The sequence below is a fragment of the Amblyomma mixtum genome, chromosome 3 (genome assembly GCF_055824585.1).
Source record: "Amblyomma mixtum isolate Tamu chromosome 3, ASM5582458v1, whole genome shotgun sequence".
Taxonomy (NCBI): domain Eukaryota; kingdom Metazoa; phylum Arthropoda; class Arachnida; order Ixodida; family Ixodidae; genus Amblyomma; species Amblyomma mixtum.
Genome location: NC_143014.1, coordinates 70,450,516 through 70,473,202, shown reverse-complemented (window position 1 = coordinate 70,473,202; position 22,687 = coordinate 70,450,516). Strand labels below are relative to the sequence as shown.

At 49.2% G+C, this 22,687-nt stretch overlaps 1 protein-coding gene across 1 annotated transcript in view; it reads right to left on the bottom strand.

Annotated features, from left to right (window-relative positions):
- Positions 1-224: 224 nt before the first annotated feature.
- LOC149350536 (uncharacterized) overlaps positions 225-22,687 on the bottom strand; it is a 197,311-nt gene continuing 174,848 nt past the window's right edge. Inside the window, exon 3 of the mRNA XM_089579580.1 lies at positions 225-9,255. Within this exon, the coding sequence (XP_089435706.1) occupies positions 8,653-9,255 (603 nt within the window). The 3' untranslated portion in view covers positions 225-8,652. The remainder of the gene's footprint in view (positions 9,256-22,687) is intronic.

Genomic DNA, 22,687 nt, shown 5'->3' with positions numbered 1-22,687 from the left:
TTTCTCCTCCAAAGAAAATCTAGCAGCCGCGGCCGGGATCGACTTTGTCATTTGTATTGCCTATAGACTTCTGTCTATAGATAGTCTATAGACTTTATAGACAGAAGTCTACAGACATTCTATAGACTGTTTAAAACTTTTTTGTAAGGGTATATCTTCCGCTGCCAAGGCGTCCGAGAGTCTGCGTGGCGTTTGAAAGAGGAAGAAAATGAGTCGAGCACTGGTTTCTTCATTTCAACAGCAGTTTTATATCTACGCATTCACACTCTACTTACACCCTCCGTGCCTTTCGCGCACGGAGACAGCACAAGCCACTCGTTTCGCTCCGCTTCCAAGTTCTCACCATGAAAATGGCACAATTATACAAGAAAAAGAAAACAACACTAAAGTGCTGTATGGAACAACGTGGACGCGGTGTTCACATGTCTAAAAGGACTTCCAGCGTAGCCAAAACTACTCCAGAGTAGCAATCTGCAGGACGTAAGACTATGAAGTATGGACTGCATGCAAAGACACAGGATCATTGCACAAGTAGAACACTACAGCGAATGCTTTGCTGGACTCATCGAACTCGATGCTGTTCCGTTAAGCCGAGGTAGTGCTCTGGACACACTAGGCTTCTTTGGCGCTGAAGAACGCCAAGGGCGTCTCTTACAATGACTAGAACTCCGTAGTAGTTTGGCTGTGAATCTTTTTTTCCGAGTCCACAACGGTCTACACCATTCCCGTGAGAGTAGAACTGCGCCAAGTTGCGCGCAATCAGTTTAGCACCGATCGCGACGGACCGCGCCCTCAAGCTCGCGAGTACAAAGGACAAAAAGTTAGGGGCACTCTGGAGACCAAAGCCAGGCAATTCTTCCCGTTATGTAACATGTCACTCCTGTAGTTTCTCTTGGAGAAAAAAAATAAAGTACATGTAGCGATACTTTTTCACACTGCATTCCAAAACGCGGCTTCGTAAAAAAGAGAAACGTGCGTGCCGTAATTCAAAGCGAAATCTATATCACAATCACAATCTATATTGAGGTAACTTCGACTTAGTGACCACTTTTATTAAACACGACGGTTTCTTCTTCTAACCCTCAGTCTTGCGCATTCTCTTTTATCTGTTAAACAATTGTGCACTCAAATTTTCACGCAAACTGAGAGAATATCTACTTTGTCGTGTTTTGCCATCATCACCGTAACCGTGAACTGCACAATAATTCGCAGTCGCAGGAAGTCAGTGCGCGACATTCCTATGTTATAACGAAGCAAGCTACGAGCACCAAAATATCATTTGTTTCATGCTTCAAGACAAGAAACATTCTTGTGTGAAACTTGACGATTAAGTAGCAAACATTAAAATTACGTTTCCGTCGATGGGGTAGTGTTGTGCCTTACATGTCAGCCTTTTAGAAATTTCTGGTAATCCTTGTGAGCAAAATAAACGTTTATGAACAAATGCTGGTATCTAGTACTGACAATGTGAAAAGCGCAAAGAAAATTAAACGTGGCGTGCAGCCTCGACGTTGAGTACTCGTTCACGACACAGCTCGCCTGTGGTGTTGCTTTGTCGAAGGACTGAAGAAGGATTCAGTCGACTTTTGCACGCCTTTTTGTAGTAGCTCGATGCTTTCAAGCATCGCACTTTTCCATTAAATGGCAAGAGTGTCGTACGGCCCGGTGCTCTCCGGTCCGTTACAGGGTACAGAGATCGTGCCTCGGCGCTACTTTGCAGCCCTCTCGGTTTCTCATTTGACGGCGGAATTTTAAGGCCGATTGTATAGTTTTCGCACGGGGCTGCCGCCTTTTTGTAACAGCACCTACAGCACACTGGACTTGAAATAATGCAGCAAAGAGAAGGTTAATTTTTGCCCTTCGGCACTGATATTCTCTCTCATACCACCCGGTGTAGATTTCGAGGTATAAATAACTTGTTTCCTACAGCAGAATAGCCACAGCTTCCACTTACGGACCGCTACTTCACACGAGTGTTGACGTATGCTAATCTGTGCATCATGGCTAGCATCGTGGCTTGGTGGGAACTGAACGAACCAAAGATGGTTTCTACTCATCACTGCTCACTCTTAATTCATAAAACATCCTACTTATAGCACGCAAACGTACGCGCATTTGCTTTCTTGGGTACATGCTATGGCAAAAAAAGCAAACAAAGCAAAAGGCAAGACAAAGATATATAAAGAGTTTTTAGATAAGCGAAAACAGCGTAGTAAAATATTGCACAATTCACAAAGATAACAGTCAGATTTGCCTAAATGAAATCACTAAGATTATCGCTAAGTTCCAGAAAAAACGAAGAGTCTTGAGTACGTATCAGATGCATAAGGCTCTAGCGACGTAGCACTACTGGCGACACATAGTACTCAGCCTTCATTTCTTGGCATGCGTGGCACGCACCACAATATGCTGTTGTCGTCAAAAGAAAACAGAAGAAAAACGCAGCCTCCATTATACTGTCTGTGAGGTAAGAGTGAGTGACATTAACTGTCAGGAGCGTATTTCCGTTCCTGATCTGCTTTACTGAGAGGAACCACAATTTATACCACAAGAAATAAGAACAGATAAAACCAAACTTACTCTCAATACTCATGCCCCTGTCCTAGCCCAAGCGAAAGCCGGCTGATGTCGGACGCACTACTGAGCAGCGGAAGGAGTTGACACCGGAAGGCGCTAAAGCGCGTGTTCCTAACTCACCGGGTTTGTTTGCGACAGAGATCAATTCGATTCAAGCGTAACTTGGCAGAAACCGGGTGGAGTGGATGTATATATTTAAATATTGTAATTATGGGCGTAACAACTGATCAACATACACCTGAGCGTAGCCATGCGGCTGCAAAGGAAAGCTATGGAGCTTATCTTTGTTCGACCTCGCCCTGTCAACTTCTAGCCGTCCTGGCTCACTTAGTTGGTGGAGCGACTTCGCCAGACAGGCGGTGGGCCGGAGTTCGAGCTCCGGACTAGGACGAGACTATCTTCAACTGCGAAGTTTCCGAGAAAACTGTATGCTTTGCTTCGTAACCGTTTAGGTGTGCTCAAGTTAATGCTAATGAGTAATTACTGCCTTAAGAGAAATTTTCTCCGCTTTGTGTCATTCCCCAGAACACATTGGACTGCAAAATTCTTTTTTGAAGGCGGCCGCAGGTGACCTCAACGGTCGACGCTGGCTTTTAACGACTACAGGCAACTTTTACATGAATTCAGTGAGTCGAAACTGCTCTAAAGAAAGAAAAGGACTGCTTAGCTAGTTTTCTAACTGAATCCCAGCTCTTAGTTCAGTCGCAGTGATGAGATATCAGAGCGTATTTGTTTATTTTGATGCACTACTGGTGCATACGGCAGTTTAACCAGGAAAAAAAAAGAAAGAAAAACTTTCAATATCTGTAGTACAAATTCGCTCAGTATTACAACACGAGGCCAGGCTGGACGAAGCGCTTCGTCCAGCCTTGTCTCGTGTTGTAATACTCAGCGCATTTGTACTATGGCTGTGGAATACCAACTATCCCCAGTTGTCGCATTGTTAATTTCAATATATAAAGTGGCATTTCAACCTATACAGAGATCAAAGTTCGAGTGAGTGCAGTCGCGTTAATTATAATGACGTTAAAACCAAGCTCATTACGCGCAAGCTCGTCGCTGCTTACCCCTCGTCGGGAATGTGTTTCCTTCGCACGCCATGACTTTTTTTTTCTAATTTATTTCCTCCTTCGGGCAATATAAACTTACTGCCTCCGGGGCAGACAAGCGTTCGGCCGGAGCGTTCCCCCGCCTGCCTCTTTTTTTTTTTCGTACTTCACGAACGAGAATGTTCGCAGGGCTTCACAGTGCGTCCTCGAGCCGAATCCACCGCATGCGGGACGAACGCGAGCCAACAGCGCTGCACTCGCAGTGGACTGTAATTCCTCGCTTGCTACACAGCAGTAGTAAAAAAATAAGCTCGACTAACAACACTCATCTCGATGCTTCTTCCGGCGCATTGTACACTTCGTATATTACTTATTTACATATTTATATATTTGTCACATCTGGAAATAAATAAGCAGTGGACATTCCCGATGAATGTCCGAGAATGCGATGCTTGGCATGGACGCCCTTTTCAAAACAAGGACCAACTTAACGCGAATAAACGGTAGGATACTGGCCTGGCAAATTATGTCGCTTAATGACTTCATAACTTCTCTGATCTTAACTTCAGAGATCAGTAAACTGCTCCAGGATGCCGCCTGGCAGCCTGAAGATAGCGCAAAATGCAACAGGGCTAACACTCGTTACCCGTTTGTAAACACTGTCCTCACAGCACATGGGAAACCAGTAAGAGTACGATACAAACAGCGCTAGCTCTCAAACGCAGACACAAGAAGCCGAGAGTGAGCACGAAAAGGCTTGTTGACTGCGAAGCCGCCTCTGTAGGCTCCAGTGCATGTAATTATGAGATGTCAGCATAAATATGCGTTTCTGTGTGTGTGTGTCTGCACCATTCGTCATGCAAAGTTCTCTTGATTTGCCAATGCCCTGAAGTTAACTTAATACACAGTCTACCGTGCAGTGCTTCACACCTACAAAATGGCAAAAAGTAGATGCCAAATGAAACACAAAACAACGATCTCAGCTCGGAACAATGTTTCGTTGTGTATAAAAAGAGGCAAATAGGCCCATCGATAGGCTCGTTGTTACACCACGATAAAACCATTCATGACTGGAAGGGGAAAAAAAAGAAAAGATTTGCAACGAAAAGAAGCTTCTTTTAACGGTGAAAATCAGGAGCTCATTATCATGAGGAAAGACCCTCTTGGGGTTCTGTCGTGCGCAGCACGCCTCAAGCCTATTTTGTCCGAGAGCTTGCCCTATACGGTTGTTATCCTGTGCATCGTTTCCGTTTGTCGTAAACGCGTGCAATGCGGCTAGCATCAGTCGCGTGTAAATACCCTGTGGATCTCTAGGTGCCTCGCTTTGAGGACGAAAGCGAGGCGACCCGAGGAAGTGTAACTGCCGCGCAGGTCACAAGAGTGCCTTCTTCTCTTACAGAGTGCTCAGCTCCGCCAGACCGGTCTTGAAACTAAGAGAACATTCTCTCGCGATCTTTTTTTTCTTTTTGCCTTGCATCTCGCACTGATAAGTCACAGATCCTTTTGATCTCAGACACCACGCTTTTTTTTTTTTTTTTAGAGGGAAAAAAGAGAGGATAAAAAAAACGCAGGCTCCTTCAACTCCAACTTTGGGTGGCGTCGCACTATGACGGAGAGTCATTCACTCACATCGATATAGGCGGCTTTTCCGAAAACGCACTACTTCACCGTGCGCCCAACATGGTTCCGCTCTACCAGCATTAAAGCTTGATCAGCATCAATCGCCCTGCAGCGGCAAATCAGACTCAGCCGTAAACACAATTTCTGACCGGGCAAAATGAAACAGCGGCAGTGTGCACACAGCGCAACTGTTTCTCCATTTTTTTTTTACTTTTAATTGAAAATCTCTAAGTATCACGTAAGTAAAACGTATCTCTGTGTGCGCCCACACAGAACAAGAAAAATGCGAAGGTGTACTGTTTCCAGCCCTCTCGACTCTTGCCTGAAAATTCCTCAAATGACTTTCGACTTCCATGCATTGAACGATGACACTAGCGCTGAAAGTGGGGAAAAAAGAAAGAAAGGCAGGATACCTCCATTCGGGGCAAAGTTCGCGTGAAATCACTGCACACGTGCCAGTAAAACTAATCAGCACAAGCATCACTAAGTATAAGCGTTGCCGTTTTAACAGACTACGGCTGTCGGCTACTAACAGTTCCACGGCCGGCCCAGCTTAGGAAGTCGAACCGCTAAGTTTTTTGCAGCCCAATTGACGTCAGAAACTTTCCTGCGTGCAAAGTATGCTTTCCATCGTTGCTTTCATCAGATAGCACCGGCTTCCTACGAAAAATAGCGGCCAATATGACACTGCATGCACTTGCATACGGAGACTGACACCTGTTATTTTGTATACCGCGGCGTGACCACGATGAAGTGCATGTTGAAATAAGTAGTGAAATGTGAGATGCGCTCACAATCCTTAGTTTGGCTTGCTGCTTCGTTTTAGAGTAATTTTTCGTAATGTTCCTAATGGGATGACCCAATTACACTGACGACGGAAAGACGTACAGAAAGCAAAAGAGAAATTAGCTACAGTGGCACTGTTTCGCTCACAACTGCAAGTCGAATGGCGATGTACGCAAGCAAGCCCCTTTTCCGAAAACAGACAAAAAAAATTCCTTGTTGACGAAACGTTTGACGTTGAAAAATAAGTAAATTAACCGTACATTCCCACAAACGTTTGGCTTATGCGAGAAAAAGAGAAAAAAAAAACGCTAAACTTGCTGTGCTTAGCTTAATAAGCATTTCATGCGCTTTTACGGAAGCTATACACTTGTATTACTTGCGCGCTTAAATTTATGCTGCTTACAGGAGCGTGGCCCTGGACTACACTAAAATTGCCGCAAGCGAACCAAACGCGAACAAACTCCACAAGCATTCGCCCAGAACGATATCCATGGCCGGTCTGAAAATTATTCGCAGACGTCAACAGCTAGGCTTGCGCCAGTTTTCAGTTTCTCGACTGCTGATCACGTCCTGCGCGAATATTTTCCATCGGAATTAGCAGGGATCAGTGCTTTTTTTTTTGTGTGTGTGAAGCAAGAACGGGAACCTAAAAGTTGTTTTAAGTGCTGCCTGATTTCAGAGAAAGAACTACATCAAATAATAAAATAAAATAGCGTTCCTATCACCGCCTACAGCACCTGCATTCGGGAGGGCGTAAAGCTTAATACGGCCGCTATGCTCCACCCATAAACCTTCCCACTGGCCGTCGCTGCGGTGGCTAATGGGCCGCACTATGTCTGCACATTAGCGTATTCCACGTAAGGAGGACTGAAACAGCGTCTAATACTGTCTGCCTGATATGTTCCCACTTAGAAGTCTAGCTTCGTCCGTCTCAGTGATGGCAAGTGCTTCATCGTTTCTCTTCTCCTTCAAGCGAGTCAGTCACTGTGTGTGCAGGAATGCGACTTCGCCTCATAGCATATCAGCATTGCTAGAAGCCAGCAGTGCGGAGGGGCATAATGATGTAACTTCGGATGGGTAGTTAACAACGGGTACAAAACTCTGTTGGTCGGTGCCAAATTATGTACCGTTTTACAATTTAACAGTACACTAAATGCATGGCCACCCGCTTGAAAGCTGTTTTCTTTCTATGTTGTCGTACGTAAGTGATGAAACTGCTGTTCTTTTTTTTTGTTTTATCCGCCGAGAGGATTAACAATATTCAAGTACATCTATCGCAATGAAGTAAGAAAATAATGACAATAAAATTTGACGGGCTGCTGGTTGTAATCTCGTAACTCTTAAATTTGTTTTTGTATTCGTTGTTCACATAAATGTAAATGAAAATAAACGTACAGACCATGAACCTATTTGACGACATGATGAACATCCGGCAGTTTTATGCTTACCAACATTACTTAGCTTATGACCACTTAGCACCTGCCGGTGGGAGCGAAAAAATATGAGACAAAAACACCAAAACGTTAGACGCCCGTTTGACGCCAGTGCATGCGTACAGACATCGTTCGCATATAAGCGAAGCAAAGCAATGCGTCGCAAAAAAACATGAATAGAAAACAAGAGCAGACGCTCCATGTAAAATCACTCAGTGCCAAGAATTAAGAAAACTACGCCGCAAACAACAAGCCTGCTTGTATCTCCATGTCCAGTTCTATCTGAAACGACTATTAAGCAAATATATTTATTGGATATCCTGTGCAATCACACACTGGCGATCGCATCGGAAGCTCCAAAGAGTTTCAAATAGCTCCAAAGTTAAAAGCAATTCTTTTTGATAATGTCAAAAGTGACATCCTGCAGTGTGTACCTTCTAATTGGGGAATACAAGCTTCGTCCACCCAGGAAACAGATCAGAAAAAAAAAACTATCGGTGTGGCTTTTACACACCGATTAAATAAAGTTGTAAAATGTAACTTGAGAAAACGCGAATAGATCATCAATGACAAGAAAACGCATATTAGCCGTTAAGCATGACACGCAGGACCTCTTCCATACGACCAACGTATATCCAACACTTGTGACACCTATTCCAGCCATGAAAGTGTGGTCTCTCATGGCATCGTCAGTTCGCACGATTCGTGCCGGAGCAGTGTTTTCTCACAGGATTACATCCGAAGAAATTTCTCTCGCGTTGACATTTCAAAAAATAAATAGCTGAGCTGGTGAAACGTGATGGTTGATGGCACACTCTTGCACATGGTCCTTTTACAGCCTTCGAAAAAAGAAATGACTTTCCCAGGCGCCATCGTATCTGCGATTGCAACGGTTCCGGCGCGAGCTGGGCGGCTTCCCTCGCCCTCCCGGATGGCTCCTCCCCACGACGCCCGCACAGGCCGGTCCCGGCCAGGATACGCGACGCGGGGCTCTCGCCTGCGGCTCCGGGGAAGACGTAGACCAGCAGCGCAGCGCCCCGCAGGACGCCACCCCGCAGTTTGTCAGAGGTCGCCAGCCAGCGGAGACCCAGCGAGCGTACCACGGGCGGAGAAGGCAATCGTGTAGCTGCTGCTGCCAGAGAGCGAGCACTCCGCACGCGCAAGCCAGGCTAGTCTCGGCTCGCGGGTCACTGTTCCACCTGGCCGCTGTCCTGGAACTTGTCCGTCTCGTCACAAACCAACACTGACGACCTGCTGGGGCTAGGGGCGAGCCCGAAGCCGTCGGCGTGCTGCTTGGCGGCCGCCGCACCGCCGGCCCGGGACGTGAGCTCGGCGGCCTCCCGGAACGGCCGCTGGTCGGCGCCGGGCGAGCCCCTGCACGCCGCGTCCACGCCGTCCGAGCTGAGGGCCGCGGTGCCGTTCTCCATCTTGTCCAGGTCGGACGAGGGCGGGAAGTGCTGCGAGCTGTCGTCAGTTCTGTCGCCCGAAGAAGAAAGGTTGCTGAGATCACTGACGCCGCACGGAGACGGCTTGGCGGAGCTGGTTCCCGAGAATGTGTGGTGGTTGACGCTGAGAGCGGACGAGCTGTTGCTACCGGCCGCCGGCAGCAGCGGGCTGCTGGCCCCGGCGGTCTTGGTCAGGCCCAGCGGCTGCTCGCCGGCAGCCTTGGCCGCGGCGGTTCCCTTGGCCTTGGCCGCCTTCTCGCCGATTTTCAGCTCGGCCGCCTCGGCGTTGGAGATGCCGTCCTGCTTTTTCCACTTTGTGCGCCGGTTCTGGAACCAGATCTTCACCTGCGCCAGTGCGAGAGGACACAAGGGAAAGGCCGTCAACCTCATTCTGCAGCCACTGCCACTCGGCGGACTCCTTGCCCCGAAAAAAAAACAAAACCAATAAATGACGAGCGGAAGCGCGAGAGTCGAGATCAAGCCGACAACTGTAATCACTGCAATAAGTCACGCTATTGGTAGGCATCATGTCAAACTTTATATCGTTATAAGGCTTCCAAATATAATGTGAACTATATCGATTTCCAGAGACATTTCCTCTATTAAGAGACACGCATTAATTTTACTTCCTTAGCTTCAACCTGCACTTCCAAAATATCAAAACTTCCTTCGTGTGAGCGCTACGACACAATATTGTATGAATGTAATCCACGATATGGAGGTCAGGAAAAGGGCACAGTCGCGTTCTTGCGGCCACGCGGTCAGCTCTGTACGGATCACTGCCCCTTCATGGGTCGCTGCTTTGTCGCGTGGATGGGACTTACGGAGCTCAATGCAGCTTATAAGCTATGCCCTCGTAGAGCCACCCGCAATCCCCATTTGAAATGTTGGTTTGCATATTTCCTACGTGGTTGTTCAGATGCCAGTTTTGTATTAAACCAGATACTTGCCATCTGGGCTATAGGTCCAAATATTTTGTACGCATTTTCCTTGAATGAGACAACAAAGCTTTCTTTGATCTGATTTGATTTGAAGATGGACGTAGTTTCACACTGGGAAGGACTTAACAAATCACGTCCCATAACGTAAGTAGCTTTCGCTGTGGCGTTTTCGCACTGCAGTTTCAAAGTACAAAGCCTTAACCAAATACACGCAGTTGCCTCCCCACATAACTCCCTCCCCAAGGTGCTGAACTCAGGTGACCTTTCCATTCCCGAAAAAAGAAAACATTATGGCTACACCACCGCCTTCGAAGTGCAGGGAGCGCGACGAACAACGGCATGCTTTAAAGCGAGGCTGTTTCGAGGTCATCCTTTCTGTCTTTTAAGAAACTTGTGTGTTGGCCGGAAAACAACACCGTATGGGGCCCGTGCCCTACGCGGTAGCTGCAGGAACATAACATACACCAGATAAGTGGTTCAGGATCTGCCAGGGATCGCTGCGAGGCTGCAAAATTGAAGAATTATTTTTGCGTACAATTTGCGGCGGAGAATGCGATGCTGCAGTAAGTAAATGTTATCCCCGCGAGAAATGTCGACAGCCTTACCCGCGCAATGCTGGTAGCGGTCTAATGACACACAGAAAGATAGAGTGAATGAGGCCTGGGGCGCTTTCCCTCGCTGTCCCCTCTGGCTCACACTCACTGACAATGGCACCTGCTTCTGAGAAATCCTTCCGCGCAATGAGGTCGCGCGGAACGTCCTATTTCCATCTCGAGTACCGCGAACTAGAATATCGATATTCTCCTTCGCAGTGGACACTGAGTAGGCGCTCAGATGATAGCTTGAAGTGTTCTGCAGCGTTGTCCTTGCACCACCATAACTGTTAGCACACATTAACATTTGTACTTGCCATCAACGAACAGTTACGATGATGACGATGCATATGATGCTAGGGATTTGCGTGAGCGAAAAACTTATTGCTATTGTTGAACTATTTGCTGCGTTGAAAAACCGGGGAACACCAGATCCAGGGAACAAATGCACGATACGTCCGGGATTAGGATATACATGTAAATACTGAGACGCGGTCGTAACTTGTAGGCTGTCTTTTTAATCATGTAGCCTAATAGAAATATTCGCAATGCCCATGTTTTGCAGTAACAAAGGTAACTAACGGAGGCCTAGCAGTTTCAGCATCCGTCTCGAATGCGACAGATGTGAGTACCTACCGGTTGGGAAAAGAGGTTTTTTGCACCCCCCCCCCCCCCCCCCTTCCCCTACCAGCTTTTCACACCGATGGTTCGTTGATGCGTCGAAGCTAAAAATCTGCATTGTGCGGTAAGCATATTTTTTGGGAGTTCTTCAAGAATTGCCCAAGCTAAAACCAGAGACAACTAGCCTTTTCTTTTCCTTTGCTAAATACAAAACACAAGAACCGTGATTTGCAACAACAGGTGAACGGAATAAGAGTTGATCGACTTCCTAACGTTTGGATATACGAACTCAGTATAGCGAAGTTTGTAAACTAGCGCCGCTTTGCTACGCAGGAACGCCGTTCCGACTGTACACGGTCCACGAGTAGCCGGTGGGAAAGGGCGACTCGTTGCAAAGACAGTCAGAATCCTTCCGTTCACTGGCCCGGGAGAGCTCTACAAGCAAAGAGCTCTACAAGCAGAGCTCTACAAAAAAGAGCTCTACAAGCAGACACAGACATAACTTCCGCACAATCCAAGCTCAGTTTACGTCACCGATATTGCGCCAGCTTACGCAAAGCACTCACCGTCCACAAAGCACAATACGTATTACGGAACTCTCACTAATCTGGCCAACACTTTGCAGGGCAACGGGAGTGGGAGGATGTCGTAAGAAAAGGCAAGGGGAAGGGGCGATAACTCAGCTCCTGGTGACACTGGAAAAGCGTTCGGAGTGCCGTATTCCTTTTTCGGTCATCCTCTTCAATGGAGAAGTATACGGCTGCCCTAATGTTGCCAGAACAGCGAGCACCAACTTTGCCAAGGATTTTTTGCAAAAAGAGGCGGCCCCTCGAAAACTCTGGGCGAGATTCTGCATAGAGGCGCCAAGTGTTGAGCGGGCCGCGCTGAACCTCTAGCGCGCCGCCAGAATGATACGGGTTTCGAGCGCCGCAGCCTTTCATTCCGCACAGAACAGCGAAAGGCATATTCCCTTTATCTTTTACTGGTAAAATAAGTTGCTTATTCGAACTAACAATTTAATGCAGACACCAAAAGCAGTGGCAAGGTCGGAACCGCAGCGGCTTTCATTTTGGATATATTTTTTTAATACTTGACCTAGACATGTAAACTAAATAATGGCCCCGCCGCGGTGGCTCAGTGGCTACGGCGCTCGGCTGCTGACCCGAAAGACGCGGGTTCGATCCCGGCCGCGGCGGCTGAATTTCGATGAAGGCGAAATTCTAGAGGCCCGTGTGCTGTGCGATGTCAGTGCACGTTAAAGAACCCCAGGTGGTCGAAATTTCCGGAGCCCTCCACTACGGCGTCCCTCATAGCCTTAGTTGCTTTGGGACGTTAAACCCCAATAAACCATAAACCATAAACTAAATCATGTCAATTTCTTGCGCCGAACACGAAAGTGTCCGTGAACAGAGTAGCATGTGCCCGTCGGAATTTACCTGTAGTGATTCGGAGCGAGAGCTGGTGAATAGTTTGAAATGTGTAACGCATCTTTGAATGCCGCGAGTCCAGCGTCATGTATTTACATGACTGCGGTAAAAATTCTCAACGTCACTCATCGTTCAGAACTACGAACGTTCCCTCCGGCCCTGAGGAACAGACATATGTGTCGCCGCGCCACAGGTCATTTTGCCGGTGAAGTGATTATACCCCAACCCAATGTGTTCTCCAATGAGGTGGACTGTCGAAGTGGGCAGGCCAGCAACAGATCGCAAAATATTGGAATTTCGCTTTGTGCGTAATCGAAAAAAAAAATTGACTGATGATGTCAATATCGATTGTGGTCATGCTATACTATAACACTGACCAATGAACATTACAGATGTCACAAGCTGCATTTTAAAAAAGGTGGCTTTTAACTCACTACATTTTGGAGCCATTTTGACGTCGCATAACACTTCTTCTGGAAGCCATGATGACAACTCTTGAAAAACAAAAAAAATCGCGACACCTGCGGGCAGTGCGATATCCTTATTCTCATAGGAGGACAAAACATCCGGCCCTTTAAAATTGATGCCGCTGTGGTTTCAGCTCAAATCCAGCGGAAGACTCGTGGCGTAACGAGACGAGTACGCCTTCAAAACACAGGAGACAGGTCAGCCTTTCTGCCATCTAGGAAACCCGTGTGTAGGTCGAAAAGCGACATAGCCAACTTAGCATGGAACACTCTACAAGGGAGCTGGAAGAACACAGCATGTAGCACAAGTTGAGCGGTTCAGGATTGGCAAAGTATTGCTGCAAGGCTATAAAGCGTTATTTCTGCGCCACGTCCGCAACGGAGAATGAGAGGCTGTAGTGCGTAAATGTCAACGTTAATATCGCCGTGAGAAATGTCGGCAACCTTAACCGCGCACGTAGGGTGGAGGTACCTCTATCAGACGTGCGCGGTAAAGGTAGCTGACATTTCTCATTAAACGTTTAATGACACATGTCAAGATAGAGTGAAGGATGCCTGAGGGAAGTCGGCAAGTGGAAAAAGAGGCTTTGAGCTCCGCATTAATAAATTTACGATTATGCTGTGACCTCTTGTTGCGACCTTCTGGTGCAAACAAGGAAAGCCGTTAAGGCAGACTCAACAGCAGCTGCTGCTGCTGCTGCAAAAAAAAAAAACAAGTTCGGATTGCTCGCGAGTAAATTTAACAGCAATTGCTAGCAGCCACCTACACAAACTTGTGACTCCCGCTGACTGAACTCATGATACTTTATAATCTCTAATCGGAAAATTGCAGCCGCATTGCAAAGTTGTTATTGCTCCCTGACAAAAAGCGTGCGAAATACAATAATCTTGCGCATGTTTTGAACACGTCAACACGCGTCGCGCTCCAGTCCGCACGGACGCAGCCGCTCTCAACGAGTGCGAACGACCGCAGCATTATAGTCAGGTTTCTTGTGCATCCTAAAGAGCGTGGAAGAGACCTTAAGAATAAAGGCACCTTTTCAGGAATCACGCTATATTAGTTCCTTTTCGCACTCCGAAAATCTGTAATAGGAGCTTTCGCGTAGCTCCAGCGGATTAGGAGGGTGGTGTTGATGATGGTTGGATGGGTATAAATAAAGGGGGAGGGGGAGAAACGTTCGAGTTCTCTCACGCGTGGTGGACACCTAAACCATGCCTTGAGAGAAGGGATGAAGGAGGGGCTGAAAGGAACAAGAGAAATTCGCCGTAGTGGAGATATTCGGATTGATTTCGACCACCTGAGGTTCTTTAACATACGCTGACACTGCACAGCACGCAAGCATTATAGCGGTTAGGCGCAAGAGATATGTGGCCGAGGGAACCGAGATTCGATACCACGACTTCGTGCTCAGCAGGCAAACACCGTTGCCACTGCGCCACCGTGACGGGCAGTATGTTACTTGAACTACTCAATTGGACAACTATTAAAACATGCGCCTGCTTTACCCAAGCGACCGCCAACAATGCTACTGCAGCTTCGTCCTCGCAAATGCGTCAGTTTTTTTCACAATATCTCACTTTCGCTGGGACGCCCACTATGTAATAGAAAGCTTTCGCTACGAACTTAATCAGCAGTCAGCGCAAGTTCTCTCGCTCCATCGCCCTGTTCTCTCTGCATGGAGCTGTTAGAAACAGGTAGTTTACGCCAAAGCCAATATTCGCGCACTAGGTTAAAAAAAAAAAGAGTTTGTAGCTGATGCGTTTATACTGTCCGCATTTGATTACTGGTGGTTTGCCATGGGAGTAGACATTTGTATGTTAGTGATTTCTGTTTTGTTTTGTTTTTATTTGTCGCGGGTTCTCAGAATTTTGATGTGAGCTCAAGAAAGCAATGAATGAAGTAAATCTGAGCGAAAGAATTAAGCATTCGTCATATCTTTTACTAGAGTCTATAAGTATTTGCAGTCAAAGCATGGGTGTCCACCACACTGCACGCATCGCAAGTTTAATCCATCAGTTAGAGCATTGACTAATTTGCTCCAACTCTGTAGTCGGCGCTCAACACTAACCATAACGTTTTATTTCATAATGGCGTTAGCGCACTCATGCTTTAGTCCCTCATAGACTGAGTCGCTTTGGGACGTTAAACAATAATAAACCAAACTCATGCTTTACCAGCGCACATGCGTTTCTAAATAACACGAGGCTTAAATTCTAAACCTGATGGCAAATTTCACCCTGACACCTTGCGGCTCGCTCCGTGCTTAAGGACAGCGCAGGGAGTCCGCCCTGTAGCCTTAATCACCAGCCTGTACCCAGCACAGAACCGCGAAATGCAGCGTGAGCGTAAAACCTAAAACCGTTGGTCGGTGGCGCCATCGCGAGGGGTGCTTTGAAAACTACTGCAGCAATTGCTCTCTGGCTCAACGTCTACACCTCCTCTCGTGGTGCACGGCCACTGAAGGCACAACGCAGTCACATACAAGACCGCGCACTCACTACCGAGCGAGACCTGACCTATCCCGAGACCGACAGCACAACGAAACTTAAACTTCGCCAAAGAAAAAGACATCCTCGGATAATCATAATCCTTTCCCATACCGCTTCAATTCCATAAGCAGGCCGTAGGCCCCCATTTCCGGATAAAATGTTTCCGCTGACTGCGGCTGTAACGCCCACCTGCTCGCTCACTCCTGCCACTGCGAAGGCAGTGCGTAAGCCGGTTACGGCATAGCTGAATACCGATCACGCTATGCAGAGGCAGAGATCGAGGCGCATTTTTTTTTTTTCATTTTGGTTAAGCCATCTGCAGGACGCTGTAAGAGAGGAATGGCGCGTAAAAATTTCAAGACTTACTGCAGAATTTAAAGAAACTGTTTAGGCAATTAAGTTCTCTTTATCGGCAATTCTAATTAAGTATGAAATGAAATCTGAGTCGGCACGCACATTATTAGTTGGTGCGCTGGGAGCGTCGATCGCAAAATTATTACGCTCAGTAAAAGACCCGTTGCACTTTCGACTCCGGCTGTGGAGACTAACCATGTACGCTCAATACAGGGCCCACAAAACACAGAGCGATGCACATTTCCCCAATAAAGAATATTTAGCACTTTAAAAGACAGTCATGAACTGGTCACGAGGAAATGAAAGGCGCCGTAGCTGTCTCATGCGCAGGTGGACACCTCAGCCACGCCGCGAGAGAAGGGATGAAGGAGGGAGGGAAAGAAGAAAGACAGGCACCGTACTGGATAGCTCCGCAATAATATCGACTGCACTAGGGTTCAATAACGTGCACTCTCGGCCGTATTTATGCTGAGATGTGTTTTTACTACGCACTTAGGGCTGCAATCCGACTCAGATGAGTATTCGCGGCGGACGCGCAACGGCGGAGACGGGCCTGCCACGAAATCAGAGTGTAGAGCACTATGCCCTGCGATCTAAACACGAATACGCCTATATGGGAGTAAAAAAGAGAGTAAGCTGTTCTCTAACGTACTCCCTTCTTTAAAGGGTGTGCGCTGGAGGACAACTTTACTCCCTTACTACTCCTTTCTGCTTGGAGTGTAGGACAAGCCGTCGGAAACTCCCGTTCCCGGGAGGTTCCGTGGTTAGCGAGTCAAAACGGGCGCAAAAATAATTTAATCGACTACAAGCGGTGCTCTCAAGAACTTAGATGTGGTCAAGTTCTAAAGTGCGTAAGAAATAAAGAATCGGCCGTAAAATCCATACGCAAAGTGGGAGAAGTATTTAATGAACAAAAGAAGAAAGACGGCCCGTCGCAAAACGATGCAGCAGCCAGTGTAGAACGTTATTTTTGTTCCATCAGGACACGTGGGTACGATACTTGGCTCAAGTTACTCCGCGCCTTCGAAGGCTGCTACAGTAAACATGACTATCCAGCCATTGAGCATATCTGCTGTCCTGCCATGTTTGCGATTGATTTTATAAACACCGAACGCTATTGCATTCCACCTTTCAGTTTTCTTTTTCAATGTTTTGGCACCTTTTACTCCTAGAATGTGCTTCAATGATGTGCGGATTAACATATGCGGAAGAGTACTGAGACAGTGCTAAGACTTAGCTACGCCTCAGAACGATATCGTTAGGTGCAGCTCAAAGAAACGTTACGTTTTCTTCGCTCTGCTCTGGTCAAAAGCCGATTAAATGTATGCATTCCGTAGACAATATGGTAACTAAGTACGAGTAACTAATATACGAGGAAATGAATTTCGACAGCTTGCCATTAATTTACGTATTTATATACCTTAAAGGGCCCAAAAGAATATTCAATAACTGGGAAGGAAAAAATAATATTACAAAAGGAATAAATACTAAATGAGGACGTGAAAGGCAAGACAAACAAAGTGTATTAATTTACAAGCAGGAATTATTGTTGTGGAGTTCACAATGTTTAGCGCTGTGTGTATATAACTATGGTGGATTTGTAGTTCACTCAAAAGTTTCATCGCAAAGAAATAGAGCAGGAAACCAGACTGACATGAGCTCACTCAAAGCATGCAGTTGAAATATCGCAAAAGCAACCGGCACCGTACATATTACAAGTCATGCGTTCAAGCTACACGCCTCGTGTGTCAACATGGTTACACTTGAGCCGCACCTTTAGCAGCCACAGATTACGCGCATTCAGCCAGTCACACGGCAAGACAGCGCGAAGACATCCCTGTTTCAGAGTTTCGAGTGCACGACGCGAACTGCGGACGCCGCTCGAACACTGAATCCAAACTTTGTCCTCCACTTTTGTTTGCATGCGCGTTACGTGAGCCCAGTACGTCCCTGTTACGTTAATCCAGGGTCCCGCTACAATCATCGCCTGACCTCACGCCACACTCGTATACATACGCGCAAGTGCGCACACGCACGCACGTAGTCAAAAGACGAAGGGATGAACTCGGAGCAAAAAAAAAAGGAACACTATTTTCGCCTCTGTCTGAGGTGTGACATAAGACGTCTTTATCGACGTCTTCATCGCCAACGCTTGCTCGCAGCGTTTGCGCACACAAGCCGACAAGACAGCGCGTGCTGCACGGGAGCCTCGAAGGCCGCGCGAAGAAAGACAAAAAAGGAAGAAAACGAAGCGGGTGCTGGCGCGAGCGAGAGAGCGGTGTCGGCGGCGGAGCAAGGGGGGGAGACTGTTTCGCCGCGAATCTCACCCAATTTCCAGCGCTTCTTATTTCTTCCTCGAGGGCTCGTCGCCGTAATTGCTATCCCCGCGCTCCCTTTTCTCCCGCGCCGCTGGCGGGCCAGTATCCTCAATAAAGGGCCTCATAAAGAGTAGAGGACCGGGGAAACGCTCGGTTAAGGGGGGAGGAAGGCCGCTGGGAGCAGATTCATTTGTCATGTCGCCCCCGCCGAGAAGAAACGCAGGCTCGCAGGAAACCATTAGACTCGATCAGGTTGAGATATGCCGCGGGAGGAGGCGTGCACCGGGGAGACAATATCCGCGGGGCTTCTTCTCCTCCGACGGCGGGCGCGCGCGCGCCGCTTCTGGAGCGGACGGCTTCTTCTTCCCTTGACGCGATCGATGCGCAGCTCGCGCTTTTGTGCGGGGGGGCCTCCCGCGAGCACTCCCGCGACGACCCACTCCGGCCGACGCCGCTTCCGCATTGTCGCGGCGCCCGGCGCGGGCGATGACAATTACACGGACCGCTTCAAAGGACGACGCTGACAAGCACTGGTGGGAGCGCGCGCTCCGGCGGCCCTGTCGTGACCGGCCTGCCAGCGGCGGCGCGCGCGTGTCACCGACTCGCGACGAGCTGCGCCGCTTCTTTGCCCGAAACGGCGCACGGAGCCTGGGCAGACGTCGCCCTGTTGTAGCGCGCGAGAACGCAAAGTGGCTTCTATTTATTTCGTCCGGAATAGACTACATTCCTTTTAGCCTATGCGCTTCGCTGAAGCGCAGAGGGAAACGCAATGCCAACAACGAGGATTGTCATCGAATCAAAGGCAACGAGTGGATTCTTTCCCGTGGGACAGTAAGACGAACTAGATAACAAAAAAAAATAGATAAAAAGTACAAAGGGAGTGTGTGCGCGGGAAGGGGAGGAGGGTGGAAATGGACTACTTTCGGTGCAGTTCATGGCGCATTCCTGTGTTTTCTCGTTTTTTGACCCCTTTTGACCAACACTGTTCCCACTTCGAGTTACTGATCAATTCGCTCTCGCCCTACCATAAGCTTGCCGTCCCGGTTAGCTCAGTTGGTAGAGCGACTGCTCCGGTCCCGGGTTCGAACCCCGGACCAGGACGAATTTTTCTTTAACTGCGAAGTTTCTGAAAAGCTGTACAGCTTTCCTTTGTAGCCGTTGGCTGCGCTTGGGTGGATGTCAATGAGTAATTACTCCCTTATTACAAATCTACTTCACCTTGGGGGATTCCCCTAAACATTTGACCGACCCTTCAAACAACTTCATTCTCGTTGTCGAAAAGCGAAGGGCGGAGTAACTGCTAAATAAATTAATTTTTTAGCGTGATTTTAAAAAAATATTCGAACAATATAGAACCGGAAAATTGTAGCCGCTTCAATGGAAGGGCGAACCTTCCACAACGACAACGATATATCCAACAAAAATGGAGCCTGCATAACAAGAATCCATACCACGAACTTTTCACTTCCTTGACACCTAGGAGACAGAAAGAAAGAATACCTCTTGCTCCGTGCTTATATCTGAAAGATACGTCTTATCTTGCATATCTTAGGTTTCAGTCTCACTTTGCGAGCTTTTGTTACTGAAAAGAAGACTCGGACCTGGGTTCACAGTTAAATTTCTATTATCCCGTAGGTATCCAGCTTCGTAGTTAAAACAAGTACTCTCAAAACATCAAAGCTCCCGGCATCACTTACGCACTCCGTTCAAATAAAAGAAAAAAAAAACGCACTCTGTCACAAATTGACAATTTTCGGTAATGCCGGCACTATCGGGTCAAGGGAGAAAAGGACTCAGAGGGCAGCTCAACAAATTACACCTCCGGCAATTTCGATGCTCGTGAAAAGAAGCCAGTCTCATCCTTTTCTTGTAGCCCCTTTTTCTCCCCTGTTTCCAGGGGCTCCAAAGACGAGCGCGATGAGGAAGAGAGTGCGCCGCTCGGTCACGGGGCAGCGGGAGGTCTCCGCGCACAGCGATCGCGCGGCGCCATTTAATGCGGGCCCAGCGCTAAACAGCCGGTGTCATCCGAGCAATTTCGTGCTTGGGCGATGATGAGATTTATCCCGACGCCCGGGCTTCCTCCCCTCGGCGGCAACCTGTCGATAATCGATAAGGCCTTCCCCCATTCTCGAGCGGCCGCATCCAGGAAGCAATCGCCGAGACGCGCGCGCGGCCGCCGCTCGATGCCGGATCGTTCATCTCGCCTCCGGACGGGCCCCCACAAAGCCCCGAGTGCTTGTCGCCGGCCGCCCCGAGACAGCCGTGACACGGACGCGCGCCCAGCACAGCCACAATGTGCGCACGGCCCGCAGCGGAGATAAGCGCCGACGCGGGAGCCTCTCCCGCTGGGCAGGGGGGGGGGGGGGGGGGGGGGGGGATGGAATGAAACCGGCTATTTTCATTATGACAGTCGCGTTTAACGGAGCCAGCCAACTGCGGCAGCGCCAGGCGCGGGGCGACTCGCCGGCCGAACGATTGCTGTTTCCTCTTTCGCTCGGCCGGCCCGCGGTGCCATTATGAGAACTCTATTTGGAACCGCGATTGATTAAGCGATCGATCCGCGCCGTTAAACGGCCGCGCCCGGACGTCGCCCGAGGACAGCGAAGCAGCAGCCGAGGCGTGCCCGGGAGCCGCCGGTGGCGCGTGGAATTCCGTCCCGGTGTCGGGCCACGGGCGGCGACGTCGCTCGCACGCGCAGCGCGTACACGCGACGCGCAGCAGCGCCCGCCGTCGGTGGACGCCTCGCGATCGCGTCGTCTTGCGCGAATGACTCGCCGCGCACTCTCCGGTGTAGAGCAAGAGGTCGCAGGTTCGATACCTGGTGCCCTTACAATGCCTACGGCACGCGTTTATGGCGAGAAAAGTCTATTAATGAGTTAGGCTCTAAATGAACACTAATCAGCGCCAGAAGTCGCTTTCTGACAGCACTCAAGGGCCACAGAAGCCGCGCCTTCAATAACACGCCGCACAGTTTAGAACTCGAGAAAGCCTCTGCACATCGGCAGTAAAGAGCTCAGGCATCGCGCAAACTGCTTGGCGCTGGCGGAAAGAAGGCATTCGCCGAAAAACGGTTGTCCTAGGTAAACTAAATAAGAAGCCGCAACGACGTTTCACAAAATCCAATTGTTTTTGTAAGAGACACGCGCTATCTCGAAAGTAACAACTAATCACCGGAAGCGTATCCTTAGCTTTTTCTAACATATATACGGGCTTGTATACGCCTTAGAAATTATAATTATGCTTAAATGCTCCAGCGAGCCGACTGGAGCCGTTATGGAGGTGTCGTTCCCACCTCAGGACGTTAAATGCAGGCGGCATTTAACGACGTCCACATCATGGGAGCAGCGAAGCTCATGACGCTGACAGAGACTGACGAAATAGGCTCGCCTCGTTCGTTCGACACGGGCGCGTCTTAAGACCGGACGGAGGGGAGTGTCTGTACTTTAGCTCGGCATTTCGGGTCAGTTCGCAGGAGCATGCTCTCCGAGCCTATGAAAACGAGCGCACAGACAGCGTCCTCTCTGACTGGCGTTTATGTGTCCGTGTCCCACAGGGCTGGGCTTTCGCAAGGAACCGGGCCGATCGATTCGAACATAAAGCACTAGAACATCGCGCAAGAAATCACAAACGGCTAGCGGGACGCCAGGGCAGAAGAGCGGCGGACGACTGCGCCGAGCGCCCCCTCGAGAGCGGCGGCGCGCCGTAATGAACTTGTTCAAAGCGTGACAGGCCGGCGAGACGTCGTAGTCACGCGCGCCGGCTAACTTTCGAGCGGGCAGCAGGGAGCACGCTCGCAGCAGCAGCGCACGGCGGCGGCGGCCAGTGAGCGCTTAATCAGCCGCCGCATTTCATCGATGAGCCGCCCCCCCCCCCCCCCCCCCCCCCATCTTGCTCGGCTCCCTTTCCCGCCAGATAGAACTGTCACGTGCCACGCCGGGCGACAAAGCTCCCAATTTGCGAGTTGATCGATTCCAACCAGTCGGCCGGAGCCCCGCGACTCCCTCCCTTCTAGCTGCTGACGCGCCTCATATCGGCAGCGGCGGCTTGGACGCTGGGGCCATCTGTCGCCAAGCGCGGCCCCCAGGCCAGCATTATCCCCCTTCCCTCCCCCCCACCGCGCGCAGCACGCTCGGTAATTCAACTTTAAGTGGCGGACGCCAAAGTTTTCCCCGGAAGCGCTTCCCAGCAATTAAGTCGTAATTAACACAGGCTTCGCACGCGCGTGTGCGGATACGCGCTCGGCGGCCGTATCGATTGAAAGGACCAGGCGGAGACAGATTGCACGAGGCAGCAGCGCGGGGAAGCCGCCGCCCTGCCGCTGCCGCCGCAGCGGTAAACAGGTCGAGCCGGCCACTTGCGTTACGCGCACCGCCATTGGCAACGCCAGCGATGACAGCGCCCGGAACGGTCCCTGCGATCTCGATGCTTCGTGCCGCGGGCGATGGTACGAAACACCGCGCGAACGGCATGTGAATGTAGCAGATAGAACAACGCTGTTCTTTTGCGCATTTAATTCCCCTTCCCCGAATAGCGCGCACGTCAAAGGGAAAGCTGCTTGCTAGAGAT